General features: G+C 36.1%; 1 protein-coding gene across 2 annotated transcripts in view; it reads right to left on the bottom strand.

The window, feature by feature from the left end:
• Nucleotides 1–597: 597 nt before the first annotated feature.
• The window catches only part of OCA2 (OCA2 melanosomal transmembrane protein), a 656645-nt gene continuing 636778 nt past the window's right edge, over nt 598–20464 (bottom strand). For both annotated transcript variants that reach the window (XM_072614578.1, XM_072614579.1), the window contains one exon: nt 598–1251. In XM_072614578.1, coding sequence (XP_072470679.1) covers nt 1164–1251 — 88 coding nt within the window. In that variant the 3' untranslated portion in view covers nt 598–1163. The remainder of the gene's footprint in view (nt 1252–20464) is intronic.

Genomic DNA, 20464 nt, shown 5'->3' with positions numbered 1-20464 from the left:
TTAGAATTGAGGAGTCAACAGTATGTATGACTTGTGAGTGCAATGAAAGATAAGCTTTTTTCCCCTTCATTTAAAGCATTATTTGTAATTGACTGAAAACTAAAGGAAGAAACTGATGTTAAGTTATAATTATTTAAGAACTAAAGAAAAACAAGTGATAGTTTCTCTTTGTAATGGACAAAAAAGACTTCTGCCTCCTCTTAATGAGGATTCCAGCACCCAGGCCAGGGCTCTCTGCACACCAGGTATCCAATAGACACTGACTATTAATCTCACAGCAGGCTGAGATAAGAAGATCAAAGTTGAGGATATTGACCCAACTCATCACTTATTTTATCAAGCAAAACAACACACCAAATTCTTTTGAAAATCATTACTTTGGTTTATTAAAATATGTAAATTATTCAAAAAAAAGAATATGATTATGACCTGCAAGACACAGCTTCCAGCCTTCCAGCTTCCAGCAAAATAATAAATGACTTAAAATTTCCTCCAGAAAACAAAACAAAGCAAAAAAATAGGGACAAGTAAAGAATAAACTGTCATCATCTAATGTACCAACTAGCCAGGGAACTAAGAAATCAACTCCATCTTGTCTTTTTAGGAAAAGGGAATCATTTATTTGTGCAACATACATAACATTACACTCTAAAGTCGCTTCTTAGGAAAGAATATTTATTATTGTATATACACTTTGAATATTGGATATGGTAAAGTGTAAAGGTGAATATATAAGGACAAAAAAGACTTCAAGAGCAAATATCTAACAAGGTGAAGGTAAGCAATTTGAATTTTTTTTTTGTTTTTTGACTTTTAAGCACAGAGCTCAGTAACATGATTTGAGATGTATGTATTCAGTTGTACTGTTGGCTCTGAAAAAAATACCAGTCAATTCACTTCATATATTTACTTTTAGGGGGAGGGCACAAAAACAAAACCAAGTGCTATTTAACCATCAGTTGTTCTATACTCAAACTTTACCTTAAGGGTTACAGAATAGAAAGACATCAACAGCTACATTAAACTTGCCAATCATTGTATGGACTTTTATGATGTATCTCCGTTAAGTCCCTGTTTTTCTCCAAATAGTTGTCTCAGCATGGTCATATAATTGATGTTGGTTGGTTGATCAGATTTCTACTGGTCTTCAAAAGACAAATGACTTAGGAATTCCAGCCAAGTACAACATGGGCAACAAGCAGATAACACATCCCAATTGTGCAGGAGACAAACATCATAGGGAAACCCAATCTGAAATAAAAAGGAAAAATTAATTAAGAAAGATCTATAAGAATGTGACTCACACAAGCCCAAATGTATGTGGGCAAAACAGCTTTTCTTTTGTTTAGTTAATGTTAGATATGGCTTGCACAATCCAAAGCTTTTCTCATTTTAATTACTACATAGAGAGAGAACTATAGGATTATCTATCTGTACACTTAAAATAGGTTAAAATAAAAATGCCTACTTATCAAAATTTCCATGATGCCTAAGAAACATTCTGAATAACTCATATCAAAAATGACAAACAAGCATATAGACAATTTGAATTATACACCTGGCCATAAGGGTTCACAAATGACCAACGAGGATGTTGAAAATTTGGTAGAATACAATAGTAGTCCAGCTATTTTGATAGAAATGGAAATCATGAGCATGAAATCATTGAACTGAGATTTATTCTATCTATCCTCACACCATGGCAAGCAATGATCGAATAAAATGAATGAATTATTTGGAGATGAAATGTGTAGCTAGAAATGATCTGAACTTTGTTTACAATTCTAGAACTGGTTGAATTGGATTAGGATAGACTCATGCTGCTATAACCTGTAATGGGGTAAGCAATGAAAGATTATTGCTTATGGTACTAACTGTATTGTCTAGTGAAAAGTCGTCTTGATCCAAAAGATTGGTTAACCATCATTTTAACCAAATCAACTAATTTTAGATTTTTCGAGTGACAATGCCATGTAAGAAATGTTTGGGTTTTTTTAAAGCATTAAGGTAAAGGAATAAAAAAGTACCACTAACATAAATAAATTTTCAAGAGTGTTTGGGAGAGGTGGTCGGAGCAGGAAGCAGTATATTCTTGTTTTGGACTCAGAATCAAACTTAGTTTCAAGTTGTCTCTCTGCTATTTATTAGATATAGGACCTTGGGCAAGTCACTTCTCTCTAGGTCTCCGTTTCTGCAGCTATAAAATGATGAAGGTGGAGAAGTTAACTTCTAAAGTACCTTCCAGCTCTGATATTCCGTGTGATTCTGTTTTATGCATATATATATATATATATATACATATATATATGTATATATATATATATATATATATATACACATATATAGCATATGTAGCATAGCCAACAATAGATCAGAAAGAATCACAGTGATTAAAGTGCTACTGCGCCTAGATCAACATAGCTGGGCAAACAAGAGAATACTCTTGGACTACAGATGCAAGATGAAATTCCAGGGTCCATAAGCAAAACTTTTTAGAAGAGGCTCCCTCCTGCCTTTCTTCATACCTCTACGTACCCAACTACCTATTTTCAAATGATCCTGGGTTTTTCTTTTTTCCTCTCTTAATTTAGAAATGCAAACCAAATCACAATGAATTTGTCATCTTTAGCTGTGAGTTTGCTGCTTGGTATAGCATCATTTCTGAGGGAAAGCCCAGCAAGGGTTACAATTTTTCCTTTCAAATGTCTCTTTTAGAAATATATTCAGCTGCAAATGTCTAATGGGAAATAATAATGATGATGATGATGACGATTATATGCCTTCTTCTGCATCCACAATGTTGGGAGGAGCTATTCACAAAAGCTGCAGAGTCCTTTCACACAATGCTATAATTAAACAGGGAAACAGCAGTAGCTGTGTATCAGCTTCTTAGATTCTGGACCTGACTTGGTAATTCCAAGAAAAGTGGTCAGAGAGTCACCCCATTGATCTTGAACACAATTTCCCATTTTTACAGCTTGTTAGAGTATAATTAAGAGACCAAATCAATATTTAGAGATTGGTCAACCTGTTTGTAATAAAAGTAACAGGAAAAAATCCCAATGCAATAACAATAACAATATGAGAATGTACTTCCAATGATGTCATTCTTGTTCCCCTCATTTGAGGCAGCATCATTTTCTGAGTCTCTTGTTTAACCTCAAGGTCATTCTCAAGTACCATAGTATCATTACTGTCTTTTCTGTAACTGCACAGCCAATTGGTAGTAATGGAACTGTGCAGGCTGAGTCACCATGATTAAAGAGCTACCAAGTCTCATTCTGCTTAAGATCGATATATCTTAGCAGCCAAGACACTATGCCAAAACAAGAACTATTCTCTGAACTTGTGGTTCAAGTTTAAATTCCAAAGCTCACAGACAAAACTTTTATTTTAAAAATGGGGAGGAAGAGTATGTTCTTGCCTCCTTCTCACCATGAGAAATGTCATTCTTTCCTTTGAGGAGACCTCTAAAGCCAGTCTGAGAGGGCATTCATGATCCAAACTAAACTTATGATTACTTAAGATTCTTGCGATATTAATAGATAGCATTTACGTGGCATTTTTAGCACAACTCTGGAAGGTAGATGTCATTATCCCCATTTTACAGATGAGGAAACTAAGGCAGATAGAGGTTAAGAGACTTGTTCAGGGACTCTCAGAGCTAATAAGTGTCTGTGGTTGGAATTGAACTGATTTTCCCGACTCTGAGTCCAAGAGGCAGAAACATAAAACCAAAGCACCTATCACTTCATCAAAGCTAAAACGAGCAAAAACTCTGCCATGCTATACCACAAATAGTACCATGTTCTACACACAATTTATTGAACACTGGGCATTAGAGCAAAAGTTTCGCTAATCTAGTATTTAAAGGTCGAAGTCAGCAGAATTATCCTCCCTTATGACATCTCACAAAAATAAGTATTTGATAACCTAGCATTTCCAATTTAATTCAGCAAGCATTTTTTAAGTATCTATGTCCTGCATTATCAGAAGGACACAAAAATTAAATGGTCCTTACTCTCAAGATACTTACATTCTGCTAGGGTATGTGCATAGATATGGATAGGCCATTGGTTTCCTAATCTTTTCCTATAATTATTTAAATGGTTGTTTCACATCATTTCTCAATGATATAAGACTCTCATGTTTACTACAACTATATCAAACACTTCAAGTATTTGTCACCAAAATACTTCCATGGATCATTCAGGGTTTGTGGTAAGCCAGCAACTGAGTTAGGCTATGGAGGGGACAAGAGGCAGTTTGCTGACTCAGAGGATAGAGGTCTGGGTCCGAACTTAAGAAGACCTGAGTTCAAATCTAGCCTCAGACATTCACTAGCTGTGTGACCCTGGGCAAATTACTCCGTTTGCCTTAATTCACTGGAGAAGGAAATAAGAATCCACTCTGATTTCTTTGCCAACAAAACCCCCTGGACTGCATTAGTGTTTGTGGTCCATGGAGTCATGAAGAGTCAGGTACAACTGAATGACTGAAAAATTACACAACCAAGATTAGCCAGCTTACTCCATTAAGGAACCTCTCCAAATGAATTGATTAAGGAACAACTGGGGTATTTTAAGAAGTATATAGTATGTTTTTATTAACTTCTTGTAACTGAAGAAACCCCTATTTTCTGGGGTATGCTGGAGCAAACTCAAACTAAGAGTTTAAGAAATTATTGCTAAATTTTCAGTGGGAGCATTTGCATCTCAGAAATTGGCAAACATTACAAATCAGAGCTTAATTTACTGTTTTGTTGATTGTCCAGACTTAAGAAAGTGAATGAGAAAATGTTAACAATGCAGATTAAACTTAAAAGTATGTCTTGTATACATCTGTTTTTGGAAAGTTGGTTGTTAAACATTTGCTAGCAAACCACTGCCTGGCTCCTTCAAGCCACCACCAGCTGTGGATACTAGTATTCATGAAAGAAAAGAAAAAGCACAAGAAATTATACTTATTGTGTGTTCTTAACAGTTAGGTCCTTTGTTGTTTTATGGTTTCTCCCATTCATTTTAATTGTTCTATACAACATGTATTTAATAGGAATGTTCATGTGGAACTTATATAGGATTGTATGCCATCTCAGGGAGGGAGTGGGGAAAGAAGGGGGAATGAAGGGGAGGGAGGGGAAAAAAAATCTAAAACTGAAAACAAAAAAAATACTTTAATTTAAAAAAAAAAACAAACAGATCCTTTGTATCTCAGCACAATAACTATTTGCATGCCTACCTAGAGGACAGATACTTCATCTAGCCCATTCTAATCCTTACCTGAAACAAATATACTGTCTTAATTTAAAGAGGCAGCATGATAACAGTTGAAGGAATGGATTTAGAGCCAGAGAAATTGTTTATATCTTGGCTCTGTTAACTTACTAGTTGTGAAACCTTGGACAAATAATTTCTTCATTATGTTCCTGGGTCTCATTTTCTTAATCTATAAAAATCAGAGGGTTGGGCTTTATGATTTCTAAGGTCATTTCCAAAAGGCTTTGAGGGGAATTAAAACATAATCAGAAGGCTGTCAATGGTATGTATTTGTGTATGTTCATCAACCCCTGATAGCTGTTAGTCACATTATGAATCAATAACCTAGGAATTGTTGCCCAGTTTAATCTTCCAGATATGTGAGGCTCCCACAGTGAAAACCAGGGATTTCCTGGGTTCGACTTTCCAAAAGCTAAGGACACTATCATTTGATTGGTGCCTCATTCCATATTGGTTTTAATTAAAATTCTCAGTTATGATATGGAGAAGTTCATGACAAAATGTTGAAAAACAAAGTAAATCAGAGCAATCTCCACCAAGAAGTTGCCATTCAGCCTATTAAAGTAGATGCTGTCCACTGCTGATGGTCATTGTCATTACATTTATCAGGTCAAAGGAGGGGTTAGTAGGTACAGAACCAGAATATAAGGGAAATTTATTGAAGTTAAACATTGTATTTGATGAAAAAATTAACTCTGTTATTTGGAGATGAAAGTGTCAGTCTGAGTGGGAAGAAAAGATTAACAAATAAAACAATAAACGATACTCTTGAAGTGAGAATGTGAGTTGACTCGACATGAGAGCCCTTTTGCTCTCCACCTCCCCTCACTTTCAGTTTTCTCATCCGTAAAATGATAGGATTTAATTAAGGTTCATTGTTTTGTTGTCTAGACTTAAGAAAGTGATAGAGAAAATTGAAATATTACAGATTAAAGTTAAAAGTACATTTTAATTTGGAAACCTAGTCATTAAATGTACACCAGCACAGTCCTATAGCCAAACCCCACATTCTTTAAAAATGTAAACATTTGGTTTACTCTTGGGTATCAGTAAGTAGTGTTGTGAACACAATCAAGTATTTTTTTATTGGTCAAGAAATATCTTGGATGCCAAGTCCTTATCAGAGAAATGAGATACAGAGATTTTTTCCTAGGTGCATTAATTTTTGTCTTTGCAGAGCTTTGCAATTTCATGCAATTAAAGCTATCTGTTTTATCTTTTGTAATTGCCTCTGTCTCTTGTTTGGTTAATAATACATCTCCTACCCATGGTGAGAGGTATGTGAAATGTTTCTCTTTAACTTTCTTATAGTATGAGTTTTAGTGCCAAAGTTGTGTACCCATTTAGAGTGTATTGTGGAATATGGTATTAGGTATTAGCCTAAGTTTGATTTCTGCCAGATTGCTTTCCAGTTTTCCCAGAAATTTTTATCAAATAAGGATTTTCCCCCCACCAAAGTAATTAGTTTTCCATTTTATTAAGTGGATTCTTGAGTTCCATTTTTTTCTGATTCTTCTTTGTCTAGTCCATTCCATTGATTTATCTCTCCATTTTTTAACCCATACTATATGGTTTTATTGTACAGTTTGAGGCCTGGAAGAGCTTTTCCCCTCTTTATATCCCTACTTTTTTTCATTATTTCCCTTGATATTCTAGATATTTTGTTTTCTACATGAATTTTGCTATTATTTTATCAAGTTCTAGAAAGTATCTCCTTGTTGATTTGGCACAGCATTAAAAGTGTAAATTAACTCTTCTTTGTCTTTTTTATTATATTGGCATGGTCTACCATGGGCACTGAATATTCCTCCAGCTATGTAAGGAACACTTTGAAATCTGAATCAATGCAAGTGTTCTCTGTGTTTTGGTAGGTTATTTATCTATCTGTCTGATAATTTATGCATTTTTTAGTTATTTGGAAGGCAATTTTCCTTTCTACTTTTGCTTATTGGGTTTAGTTATTATTATCAGAAATGCTATTGATTTTCTTAGGGTTTATTTGGTAGCCTGGAAATTTGTTGAAGCAATTGTTTCATTTAGCATTTTTGCTGATTCCCTAAGATTTTCCAATTATCCCACCACTTCATTAACAAAGAATAGCTCTACCTCCTCTTTATGTACATTAATGCTTTTGGCATCTTTTCCTTGTCACACTGCTATTGCTAGCATTTCCAGAATTATATGAAATAATAGTGGCGAGAATGGGCATACCTGCTTTCCTCTCATATTTATTGGAAAAGGCTCTATTCCCCTTTGCATATGGTGCTTGCTTTTGGTTTTAGATAGATGCTTTTTACAGTATTACAGTATTAATTACAGTATTAGTCATAGAGGTCCCTCTATGACTATACTTTGTAGAGTTTTTAACATAAACAAGTGCTATTTTTTAAGACTTTTTGTAATTCTCTTGAGACAATAATGTGACTTGTTTTCAATATGATTAATTATGTTGATAATTTTCTAATGTTGAACCATCCTTGTACCTCTGGTATAAATCACACTTGATCATAATGAATGAGTTCTTGGATAAATCTCTGTGGTCTGTTTGCAGGATTTGGTTTAATGACATTAGCCCATAGTTTTCTTTCTGTGTATTATTTTTTCCTGAAATATGTATTGAGACTACATATTGATTTCATAAAATAGATTAGCATAGGGTGGTTTCTTTCTTAATACCTGAGAATAATTAATGAAGTATAGGAACTCACTGTTTAAGGGTTTGATAGAATTTTGTAAATTCATCAGGATTAGGAGTTCTACCCAGCCATCTACCACTCACATTTAAGTAGTTCTTTTACCATTAGATCCGTTTCCTTATTTGAGACTGATATCTCTATCTGGTCTTCTGATAGTTCTAGAATTTTATATTTATGAAGATATTCCTTTATATCTTTTGTTTTCAGTTTCCTTAGCATATAACTGTATAATATATACCATTTTTTTTCTGGTTTTGTTATTTCACTTTGCTTTAGATGAGCTAAAAAGCTTATCAATTTTATTACTCTTTTGAAAGAACCAGAGTTTAGCTTGTTTGGTTTTTTGTTTCACTTTATCTATTACTTCTCTAATTTTTAATCTTCTCTTTTATGCTTATTTTAGATTTACTTGTCTTTTTCATTTAAAAAGTCATATCCATTCATCTTCTCTTTTTCTATTACTGTATGTTTGAGTTTTCTTTCTCCTGAGATCTTTGGTAATGTCAGTCTTTTTTCTCCTTTATTCTCCACTATTGTTCACTTTGTGACTCTTTCCACTGAGGTTTAGATCTGTGGGCTACATCTCAAATGGACATGCTAGACATGGTTCTACTGCCTAGGTATGTGTGCCAAGTGACTTTTGGGGACCATAACTGGCTCCATCTGGATTCTAGGCTCTTACCCTCTGGCTTAATGGAGTGCTGCAAGCCCCCATTCATAGTGTCCTGTCCCATTCTTTCTTTTCTTCAGTTCTCTGGACTGGAAATTCACAATGTTGCCATTGAAGCTTGGGGTAATTTCTGTCATTTAGAGTTTGGGTCTCTAAGGCTTTGGGAGGAGTAGAAAGATCAGGGTGTGGGGTTCAGTTCATTCAAGTCCAGATATATGTCCTGCCCCTTTCCCTCTGCTCCGCCACAATCCATCAGAGATCTTTTGCAGCATAGAACATGGCCTGAGCATTGTCCACCAAGACCCAGCAACTTTCCCTAACCTAGAAAGAGAGAGAGGGTACTGGGGATGGGTTGACTAGCATAGTATGGGTGAGTGGTAGTATTGTGTGAGTTCAGATTAGGCAACATTTTGTGGACTAATTTTAACCTTATTTTGGATTCCTAGTGTCCTAGATCAGTACTGCCAAACTCAAATAAGAACAAGGCCCACTAATCCTTAAATAAGAATCCTTGGAGGCTGCATATTAACTTATTTTTTAAATGCAATATTACTTTATTATAATTACATATGCTATGCTCTACAATTTATATTAGAATATTATCATGTTTTATTTTTATTTATTTTGTTAAATAATGCCAAATTATGTCTTATTCAGGCTCAGGTCCCACTCAGGAGTGTTAGAGTCCACATATTTGATATTTCATCTTCTATTACATGGAAACAGCTTAATTTGCTTTATCTTTGGTGCATAATATCTATTTTGAAATGTTGTAGGGACCAGAGAATGTCTATCCCTCCCTCAAGTAGATTTTATGAAATCTGAGGGGCGAAATCTTTACCAACTGGGGAAGAATTCATGTAGGAAGTGATTTGAATTTGACTTTAAAAGAGTGGTAAGGGAAACTGTCCAGTTTAACAGGAATTTAATGAGTAAAGGGGAAACAATGTGAGACAAAACCAGAAAGACAGGTCTAAATTATGGAGGACCTTTGATGTCTGACAAAAGAAACTGAACCATAAATCTATACTGTAACAGATATGGAGAGTATAGGAAATTGAGTTGAAATGGTACAGATCCATTGCATTCCCTAGAAGCTGCTATTTGAAATAAATTCACAGAGTAAACTAGTTTCACTTCCATTTGCATCTTCAATAAAGAAAGAATCCCAGTGTTTTAGTAATGAACTGAAGTTCTACTGTACCTCATTAGGTTATATACTTACACAGAAAATAATGAGTAATTACTTGTAAACTCAGCATCACCACCTGCCATGAAGTTCGGTTAGATCTTAAGGTCTTCCTTTAACCTTAATCTTTTAACTTGTCTTTAAAATTTCGTCATTTACCTCTCTTAAGACATTGATAGTTTTCATCACACATTTTGCTCGAGGCACCACCATTCTCTTTGTCACTCAGACATCATGCTGACACGAGGCTTCATCACCTCATGTCTAGACTATTTCGTAGACTTCTAGTTAGTCTTACTGCCTCAAATCTCTTCCCATTCCCATCCATCCTCTATTTCACTGCTAGAGTGATCTTCTCTATGGCATTTCCTATTCAGTAAACTCCTATGGCTCCCTATTACCCATCAAATACAAAAACTTCTATTTGGCATTTAAAGTCCTTCACAACCTGGACCCCTCCCACATTTCCATTATTCTTACACTTAATGAGACTTCTTGCTGTTCCTTACACCTGAGTACTCCATCTCTGTACTCCATATCTTTTCACCGACAGTCCATTGCTGGAATGATTTCCTTCCTCATCTTTCATTCTGGGCTGCCGTGGCTTCTTTCAAGATTCCACTTTAAGTAACAATTCTTTCCTGGTCTTCAAATCCTTCAATTCCTTTACTCCCTGTTAGTTGCTTCCTTATGAAATTACCTTCGTAAATATATGCATAAGCATGTGCATTCCTACATACATACGTATATATATGTGTGTGTGTATATATGTATAGAGATGCACGTGTGTATATATATATATGTGTGTGTATATATATATATATATATATACATATATATATATATGGATGGGTATGGATAGATAGCTTTCATGTACATTTTTTTATATTGTCTTCCCCATTAGGATGTGAAAAGCCATGTTTTGGCTTTTCTTTGGATCAGCTGTGCCTAGCACAGTATTCTGTACATCATATGCACTTAATAAATCCTTATTGATTGAGTCAGTGGGGGTGGAGGGAAACATTTGCTATTCCTATTTACTGCCAAGATAAAAGACCACTTGTCATGAATCAACTAGTATAAAATAACTTCCCCATCCCCTAAAAAAAATCAACCACACAAAAAATAAATTTAAAAAGCTTTCTGTCATGTCCTGCCACCAGTAAGACATTAATGTGCATATAAGACCAACATGCTGGCATTGTATGTCAGTTGAATGAGGCTATAAAGTTATATTCTGCCTGGCTACTTTCTGAATTATAAAAATAATACCAGCAGAACGCATACAAGTTCACATCACAAGTATAGACTCTGAAAAAAAGAGCAGCTAATGACATAATGTACCCACTGTACCTGAACAGTGGGAATCCTTTTCATCACAGCAGGCTCAAGGAGTCAAACAACTTAACAGAGGATTAGTATTCCAAGTGGTTTTGCTAAAGGCATCCATGAGAGAGACCTAGGGACTCCTGAAATGCACCAGAGAACACAACCTAAAACATAGACCTGGCTAGGTATTTTCGGTCACACTCTCTGATATCCAAGAAACTTATTGAAAGATTTTTACAAAGTGGTAAAAATCAAATGAATTGCCAATCACCAATACTTATCACCACAGGGTGTTCATCCTGGTTTTGTATAGCAGCCCAGCAGTCTACCCTTTCAGACTTGAGATGTCTCTGGGCACTAATTGACTGTATCTAAGGAGATGAGAGGCAGCAATGGCATAATGTATAGACATCTTGCCTTATAAAGTTCTATCTCTGACACATAACTGCCCTTGGGACCTTGGATAAACTTTTCAGTGCCCCAACTAATACTCTAAGATAGTAAATTGTGCAGCAGGGGCTTTTCTGTTATCGGTAGATGGAGTTTCTTATACCAGTTAAATCACAGGAATTATCCAATTAAAGAGCAAGCTGACAGGAGATATAGCACATTTTAGAAACTCTTGCTGTTGTTATTGGTAACTACACCAGTCATAAACTGGTATAGATTACAGTCAGAGGAATAATATTATTTCAGTATTTAAAAAAAGAGAGGGACTATGATTTCACCAGCAAGGGAATTTCATGGATGGAAATCAATCGTCAGCTATCCTTACCTCAGAGGAAAGTTTTCTTTCTACTTGGTGCTGTGATCATATCAATTCATTACCTGAAGATTGGCCTGTCTAAACTTAACTAAAGAAGCTGGTCCTTCACTGGGAGATGTACAATATAGCAGATATTTAGGAGATTGTGACCCCATCTTTTACTTTTTTACTTTTACTTTACTTAACTTTTACTTCTCTAAGCCTGTTTCCTGACCTATAAAATGGGGATAATATGAACATCTACTTCACAGATTTGTTATATGAATGAAATGAGGACATATTTTAAAAATTGTATAGACCTTAAATACTCTCTATATTATTCTCTCATCTATAACAGCTTAAAACCCACAGATGCCAAAGATGATATAAAAGTATATAAAATGCATTAATTAGATAAAGACATTTTAAGGACATATTTTTGTCATGTGGAAGATTATTGACACTGGATAAAATTTTCATAGGGAAAGATCCATTTGAGGCAGTTCATTCTGGAGAAAAATAGCATGTGATATTAGCATAGATGGCTAACTCAGTAGCAGCATCTTTGTCCTTTGGATACAGGAGAATTGAGAGCTAGGGAAAGACTTACAACTGTGTTATCAGGGAAATTGTCCTCACCCATTTTAAAAGCTTCAGAGAAGACCCCAGTGGTGCCAATAGCAAAGCCAAATGATTAGGTTGGCCTGTTCAAGAGCTGATATTAATCTTGTCAGTAATAGTTACATATCCATGCACTTGAAGGATAATGTCAAAAAGCCAAATGCCTTCAAGGGGAGTTTAAAGTTTGGAATCTTCCTTGCTGTGACGTCTTCTGGTGTTTTCTCAAATTAGAATGCTGGCTTGTCCTTCAAACCACTGCATGTCGCATACACCTTGGGTCAACTAAAGTGATGCTTGTTTGAATAAGGAAAGAAAATCATTTCCTATTACCATAAATTAGATCCCCAATATGGTACACTGTTCTCTAAACTTTATATTATAATTCCAATTTCACAAACATCCATCTGTCTGGGGCTGCCAGAACCACTCAGAAAAGCAGAATATTTAACCAATGATCAGATATGGATTCAGGAGAAGAAAAGTCACCTAATATCAGAGTATCACAATGTACTAGGCTTTTCTCTTTGGAAATATTTTCAATACATTTGGGGTTCTAAATTGCATGTCGTTGCAGAAGACAAGAACATTTGAATGTCAAAAGCACAAACAAAAATGCAAAATGTCAGGATGGATGCCCAGACAGTCTTCATTTAGTATTTAAGTTAAAAATATGTATGTGCTGACGTTTAACACCCATCTTCCAAGGAACTAATGTTTTACAGATTTCTGTGAAACTCAGCTCCTTCTAAATGTTGCTTCTGACTGTGCAAATGGGAATAAGGTGCTAATGTAGACAGTGCACTAAACAGAGACTTATTTTCCAAAAAGAAATTTCTGCTAATGAAATCTCTTTCAGGGGCTTTATATTTAAACTATTCTTTCATATTGTTCCTACTTCCCCCCCCCCCCAAAAAAAGGACTTAAAAAACACCGTTAGTATAGTTCTTAATCAAAAAGCTATTTTCCCATTGCCTTTTTTCCAAAAGGTAAAGTATTTTTCTGATCAGAATGAAAAACAACTTGTGTTTCCACAGGGACATAAATTATGTATGTGACGCTTATTCCCAAACACTTATACTTTGCTAAAAGACATTTAGATTTTCCAAAGCCAATGCCCCCAGAGCAGTCCATTTCTTATACCCTATTCCCTTTGGCATTATCCGGGTACTGCCCTTTCTGACTAGGCCAACTCTTGTGCATTCTAGCAGTCACTATTATTTATATATTCCTACTACCCTATTGAAATTTACCAATCTGACATCAAATCCTCTCAGGGATTTCTGATCCTCTCTGCCTTCTTCCAAGAAGACAACAACCTAATCTCCTAAACTAAAATTATGAAAATATTCCAGTAAGAAGAAAAATTGGAGAGGACTCATCCCTACCTTTGCATAGCTGGGGTGTGGGGCATAGTGGATAGAGTGCTAGCTGCATGACCCTGGGCAAGTCACTTAACCCTGTTTGCCTCTGTTCCTCACCTATAACATGAACTGGAGAAGGAAATAACAAGGCACCCTAGTATCTTTGCCAAGAAAACCTCAACTGGAGACATAAAGAATCAGTTGTAAGCCATCCCTATCTCCCTTACCCCAACCCCTAACCCAGATCACAGGATATATTTTAATATCACTCTTCTAGAAGCATTGCATTACTATCTAATCCATAGAAATAAGTCTAATACTAGAAACTCCAGGTCAAGTGAAAGTGAGGTTTATATCATGGCAGACTAGTGAAAAATAAATTTGGAGGAGGACTTGAAGTTCATTCCAAATAAGATTATAAGGGTATTCTCACACGCTCCCTATACCTATATACTGCTGGCAGTAAAAAGTAAAGGAGAAATGACATGATAAGTTCAGATAAAGAATCATAGACTCTTAGAGTAGGCTGGCTCTTTCAAAGGTATCTTATACTGCTCTTATCTGAAACATGAATTTCCTCTAACCATGATCATCTGTCCCCTAACCATGATCATCTGTCCTCTATTTAAAGACTTCCATGGATGAGTAATTTGCTACTGGCCAAAAAATTCCATTTCACTTTGGGAGAGTACCAATGAACTGAGAGTCTTCCTTGCTGCATTTTCCATACACTGGTCCTATTTCTGGCATAGAAGTCCAAGAACACAGGGTCTAATATTTGTTCACATGGCAGCCCTGAAGAAACTTGAAGATAAAGGTTGATTGTTGAGCAGATGATTAATAAATATTTGTTGAACTGAAATGAACACTTTACATTGAAGCAAAATGTTGGAAACATTTGGAAATGCAGTTTTGATATCCAATATTACTATTAAGATTGAAACATCAGATAATAATTATGCATTTTTCCATACATTTATATTTAATGGAATAGTTGACCTATCTTTAGCACAGGAAATGGGAAAAGATGGAGACAAATTTGTTTCTTTATCTTTCTCTGTCTTGGAAAACCTCCTTCTTCTCTTCTATTTAAGGTTCTAGTCTAGCTCTTATTATTGGGAATGTCATGTGATTATAGGATGAGTGTATATAAAATAAAGGTAAATTAATTAATTTGTGCTAGACCAGTGCAAGAGTATCTCTTAAACTACTGCGAAAACTGCCAAATTAGTTTCTCTGTCTCAAATATCTCCCCTCTCCAATCCATTCTCCACATAGCTGCCAAAGTGACTTTCTTACAGTCAGATTGTTATTATGCCACTTCCTACCTACAAATTAATAAACTCCAGTCATTCTCCATTATATCTATGATGAAGTATATACTCCTCCATTTAGCATGTAAAGTTCTGTACCATTCAGCTTTATCCTTGCCTTTCCAACCTTATTACACATTATTCTACTCCATACAATCTACAATCCAACCATACTGATTTTTTGTTGCGTTTTACACATGACCCTCCATCTCATCTCTCCATATCTCTGTCCTAGTTATCCCCAATGATGCCTGGAATACACTCTCTTTTCTTCTCTCCCTCTTGGAATCCCTAATTTCCTTTAAGACATCCATGTATCCTCTCCTAGTTCCTTCCTTAGTTGCTACTTCTTTCTCCACCAAAGTTATATCTATTATGTATGTGATATATACATATATACAAACACACACACATGACTATGTTGTCTTCCCCCTCCATTCTCTGTCTCAAAGATTTCCCCTTTCTAATCCATTCTCCATATAGCTGCCAAAGTGACTATTCAACTGTAAATTCTTCAAAGGCAGGAACTGTTTTTTTTCTCTGTGTCTCCTGATCCAGCATAGTACTGGTATTAAGAGAGCACTTAGTAAATACACATGAATTGATTGTCTTGTTGATTGTTGGAAGCATATTTGCTTAGCCTGCTAAATTTTGAAAGGAGGATAAAGAACTTTTCAGAACAGTTCTTCAGCTTTTTGTATCATTGACTCCTTTGGCAGTCTGGTGAAATCTATGGGACCCCCTTTCAAAATAAAGTTTTTAAATACTTAAGAAAAATACAAAGACTGTAAAGGAAGCCAAAGTTTAGAAAAAAATAAAGATTTTCTTTTTTCCCATCCAAGTTCATGGGAGCCCTGAAATCTATCCAGGAATCCCTAGCCAAGAACTTCTTTTAATCTATTGGGCCCAAAGTGGTCATTTAAGTCTTAAGTATATACAATGGAGAGAGTTACTTCATTGTAAGTACTTCCATCCAATGCCTTGCCAATGATATGAGCTAAGACCTTTGAGGATAGACATCAAGGAATGAATACATTCTCTCTTTCTTTTCTAAAAGCAACTAGAATAAATTGTCAGTTTGAGTAAATTACATTTCATGCCACTGCAGAGAACAGTTGTCCACATCAGAGAAGTATGAAGTATAATTTAGGCTCAGAATCAACAGATTACTTCCACTGGTAATATCAGGATTACATTTCAGCCAAATTCCAAAGACAAAGAGTCACTGGATTCAACAATATCCATTGGGGACTAAAGTGTGAAAAGACTGAAAAGGTAGGAGCAGGCTAGTTCATGAAGGACTTTGGGTGTCATACAGAGCATTAGGTATTTGATCTTAGAAGCAATAGGAAGCTACTGCAGTTTATTGAAAAGGAGGATGACATGATTGCATCTGTCTTTTAAGAAAATCGTATTAGTGACTAAATGGACTGTGGATTGGCATGGGGACTTGAGGCAGGCTGACCATCTTATATGATGAGGACCTGCACTAGGGTGGTAGCAGTATCTCTAGGAGAGAAAAGACGAATGATGAGAGATGTTGGCAAAGGTGAAATCAGTAGGCCTTGGTAACAGTCTAGATATTGGGGGCAGGGAGGGGAGTGGGGCAAAGGTCAGAGATAATGAGGATGACTCCTAGATTGTAAGCATGAGGGAATGGGAGAATGGTGTTGCCCTCTGTGGTGAAAGAGAGGTGAGGGGGAGGAAAGGGTTTGGGATTAAAGATAATAAGTTCTGTTTTGGATATATCGAGTTTAAAATTGTCTACTGAACATTCAGTTCCAAATGTCTAAAAGGCAGTTGGATATGAAGATTGGAAGTCAGGAAAGAGTGGGATAGAAGAAATACATTTGAAAATCATCAACAGAGATGGTAATTAAATCCATGGAGAAAAGAGCAATCTTTTGAAGATGGTGATATGGTTTGAGAGGTTCAGGGACCCCTCGAGGAATTAAGTACAGGAAAGTGTTGTCTGGCATGAATTCACGGATTCAAGTGTTCTTTAAGTCAAGCTGGCAAAGGTTTATTATAACACCAGTATGGCAGGCAGAACTCCTTAAGGAACTTGTAACTTAACAGGAATGATGCTAAAGCTTATATAGGAAAAGTGGTAGATTATCTGGCATATATGCTAATTATGTGATAACATACAACCTTAGTCACAGGCATCATTCACTACTTGAAACCTGAGGAATAGGTTCCTAAGGGGTAGATTTTTCATCTTTTATGTCTGTAGCAAGATAGCTTTGAGAGTTGATGTGTATAGCTTGACCTCTGTATTGTATACAATAACTGTGAGAATCAATACATGATTATTCTACTGGTCCAAGATAGTCCTTTCTTTATAAGGGAAATTCTACAGAGATCAGCTTGTTCTTGTAACACGGAAACATAGTTTGTCTTATTGGGGCCCTCTCATGAGTTATTGCTAGGCATTGCTGGGGAGAAAACTGTCATGGATAGTGTTTTAAGGTTAGAGAGAAATGTGATCTTGGAAGTGGAGTTCATGCACAAGCATCCAAGCACCCCATCAATAAGATAGAATTGGATTGCTTGAACAAACAGAGGGTAGCCTTGGTAAAGAGTAAAGTCACTTCACCGTGTGCAACAGGAGTGACAGGGGAGAAAGTAGAAGGCATCTGAGTAATTTGGAGATGAAGAAGAGAAGAGGGAATCCGTGAGGAATGGTCTCATTTTTTTCTTTAAATATAAGGGAAAAATCTCAGCTGAAAAAGCTTGAGGAGGGGGACCCTTGGGAGGTTTGAGAAGGGATGAAAAGGTTTGGAAGAACTGCTGTGGAGAGTGGGATAGGGAGTTGATATGGGACATATAGTAGGATTGCCTAGCAGAGCAGCAGTGAGGGCCCAGTTGGGATTATGTGACATAAATTTGTAAGGAACTCATTCATGGCTTCCACTTCCATTAACTTTTTAAAGCCTTACAACCTCTCTCCCAACTTTACTACCTGACTGAAACTCTTCATTCCAAGTTTAATACTGACCTCTTAATTGCTAAATATGATGACCTTTTCTGCGTTCTTGCCCTTCTTGAATTTGGGGGAATTTTCAATCCTTGTTGAATATCCTGCCCTCATTTGGTTTCCATGACAAAGATCTCTTCATTTTTCTCTTCCATTTCTGAGTGTTCTTTCTCATTCCCCTTTGCTCCATCACCATCTACCTCCCATTCGCTGAAACAGAGTACTCTTTTAAAATGTATTTGTTCTTAGTTTTCAACATTTCACTTCTATAAGATTTTGATTTCTAAATTTTCTTCCCCAAGATGGTGTGCAATCTGATATAGACTCTACAATCATATTAAACATATTTTACATTAGTCATGCTGTAAAGAAGAATTAGAGCCAAAGGGAAAAACCATGAGAAAGAAGAAACAAAGAAGAGAGAGAGAAAACAGTATGCTTTGATCTGCATTCAGACTCCATATTTCTTTTTCTGGATGTGAATAGCATTCTCCATCATGAGTCTTTTGGTGTTGCTTTAAATCCTCATACTGCTGAGAAAAGTTAAGTCTATCAAAGGTGGCCATAATATAATGTTGCTGTTACTGTGTACAATGTTCTCCTGGTTCTGCTCATTTCATTCAGCATCAGTTCATATAAGTCTTTCCAGCTTTTTCAAATGTCCACCTCCTCATCATTTCTTATGGAATAATAGTTCCATATTACATCCATATACCACAACTTGGGTGCATCCCCTCAATTTCCATTTCTTAGTTACCACAAAAAGAACTGCTATAAATATTTTTATACATGTGGGTCATTTCCCCATTTTTATGATCTCTTCAGGATACAGATCTAGAAGTGGCAATTCTGGATCAAAGGATATGCACATTTTATAGTCTTTTGGGCATAGTTCCAAATTGCTCTCCAGAATGGTTGGATCACAACTCCACCAGTAAAGCAATAGTCTTCCAATTTTCCCACATCTCCAACATTTATCATTTTACTGTTTTGCCATGTTAGTCAATGTGATGGGTGTGATGTGGTACCTCAGAGCTGTTTGAATTGCCAAAAATAAAATGAATATTCTCAAAAGTTCTGTCTTGAGCTCTCTCCATGTACTGAATTTCAATGATTTTCTTTCAAGTTCCCATAAGTTCAACTCTCATAGCTACAGAGAACTCCTATCCTTTTGTTCACTTGGGTAACATGTAGACATCTCAAACTCGATGTGTCCAAGATAGAATACATTATCTTCTAAAAACTCTCCCACATTTTGATATCTTTGTTTTGTTGAGGGCACTGCCATTTTACTGATCCTTACCCATATTTGCAGCCTTAGTCATCCTCTTCCTTTTCCCTCACTTCCACTCAATTGTCCAGGATTTTATTTTTTGTTGCCTCCATAACACACCTCCCTGACACTTCCTTTGCTCCACTAATACTATCTATATTCTAGTTTAGATCCTCATTTTCTCTCATCTTTTTTATTTTTTTTAACTTTGATACCAGTTGCCCCACAAGTTCCTCTCCTTCCATGAATTCTACCCAACATTTCATTTCCCCTTGTGGCTTGTCTTCCCCCATTAAAAGTGAACTCATTGAGAGTATTTTGCTTCTATTTGTATTTTTAGTATTTAGCCTAGTGTCTACCATTTAGTGTAACTTAATAAATACTTAATGCCTTAATCAAAGAGATTTCCTGAGTGTCCAGGTCTTTTAATGAGTTGTTTGGTAAGGAAGGTAGTTCACTGAGTAGAAAGAGAAATATTTCAGAATGACTTAGTTAAAGGAAGGAAGGTATAGGGAGAAACAAAGAATAAGGAAGTTGAAGTTAATTTGAATGGAACAACTAAAACCACCTTCTAATTCATTATCCCACTAAAAATCTCTTTATTTTTCAATCTACCTTTCACACAGCTGCCAAAATCATCTATCTAAACATAGGTCTGACCATCACACTGTATTGTTCAGAAACCTTCAGCAGCAAGCATTAGGGTTAGTATCAGTCTCACCCCCATCATGTTTGCAGATTCCCTAAGAATCTAACCTGTTTATGCTTACAGTCCCTGGACTTAGGCACACCTTCTGCTGCAGAGGGAATGCCTTATCAGAAATAGTATGCCCAATTCTCTGAATCCTCTAGGATGCTGGGGAATTGAGAAACTGCAGGTGCTTTTTGGTTTCCTAGGGCTTATTCCCTCTACATCCCAGGATCCTCCTTTATGGACAGTCTCCCAAGTCTCCAAACCACTGCCTTCCAGATCCCCTTTGTCTTCTGGCCTTCATGGCTGCCAGACCCTCA

The sequence above is a fragment of the Notamacropus eugenii genome, chromosome 5 (assembly GCF_028372415.1).
Source record: "Notamacropus eugenii isolate mMacEug1 chromosome 5, mMacEug1.pri_v2, whole genome shotgun sequence".
Taxonomy (NCBI): domain Eukaryota; kingdom Metazoa; phylum Chordata; class Mammalia; order Diprotodontia; family Macropodidae; genus Notamacropus; species Notamacropus eugenii.
This window is presented reverse-complemented; position numbering and strand designations above follow the sequence as displayed.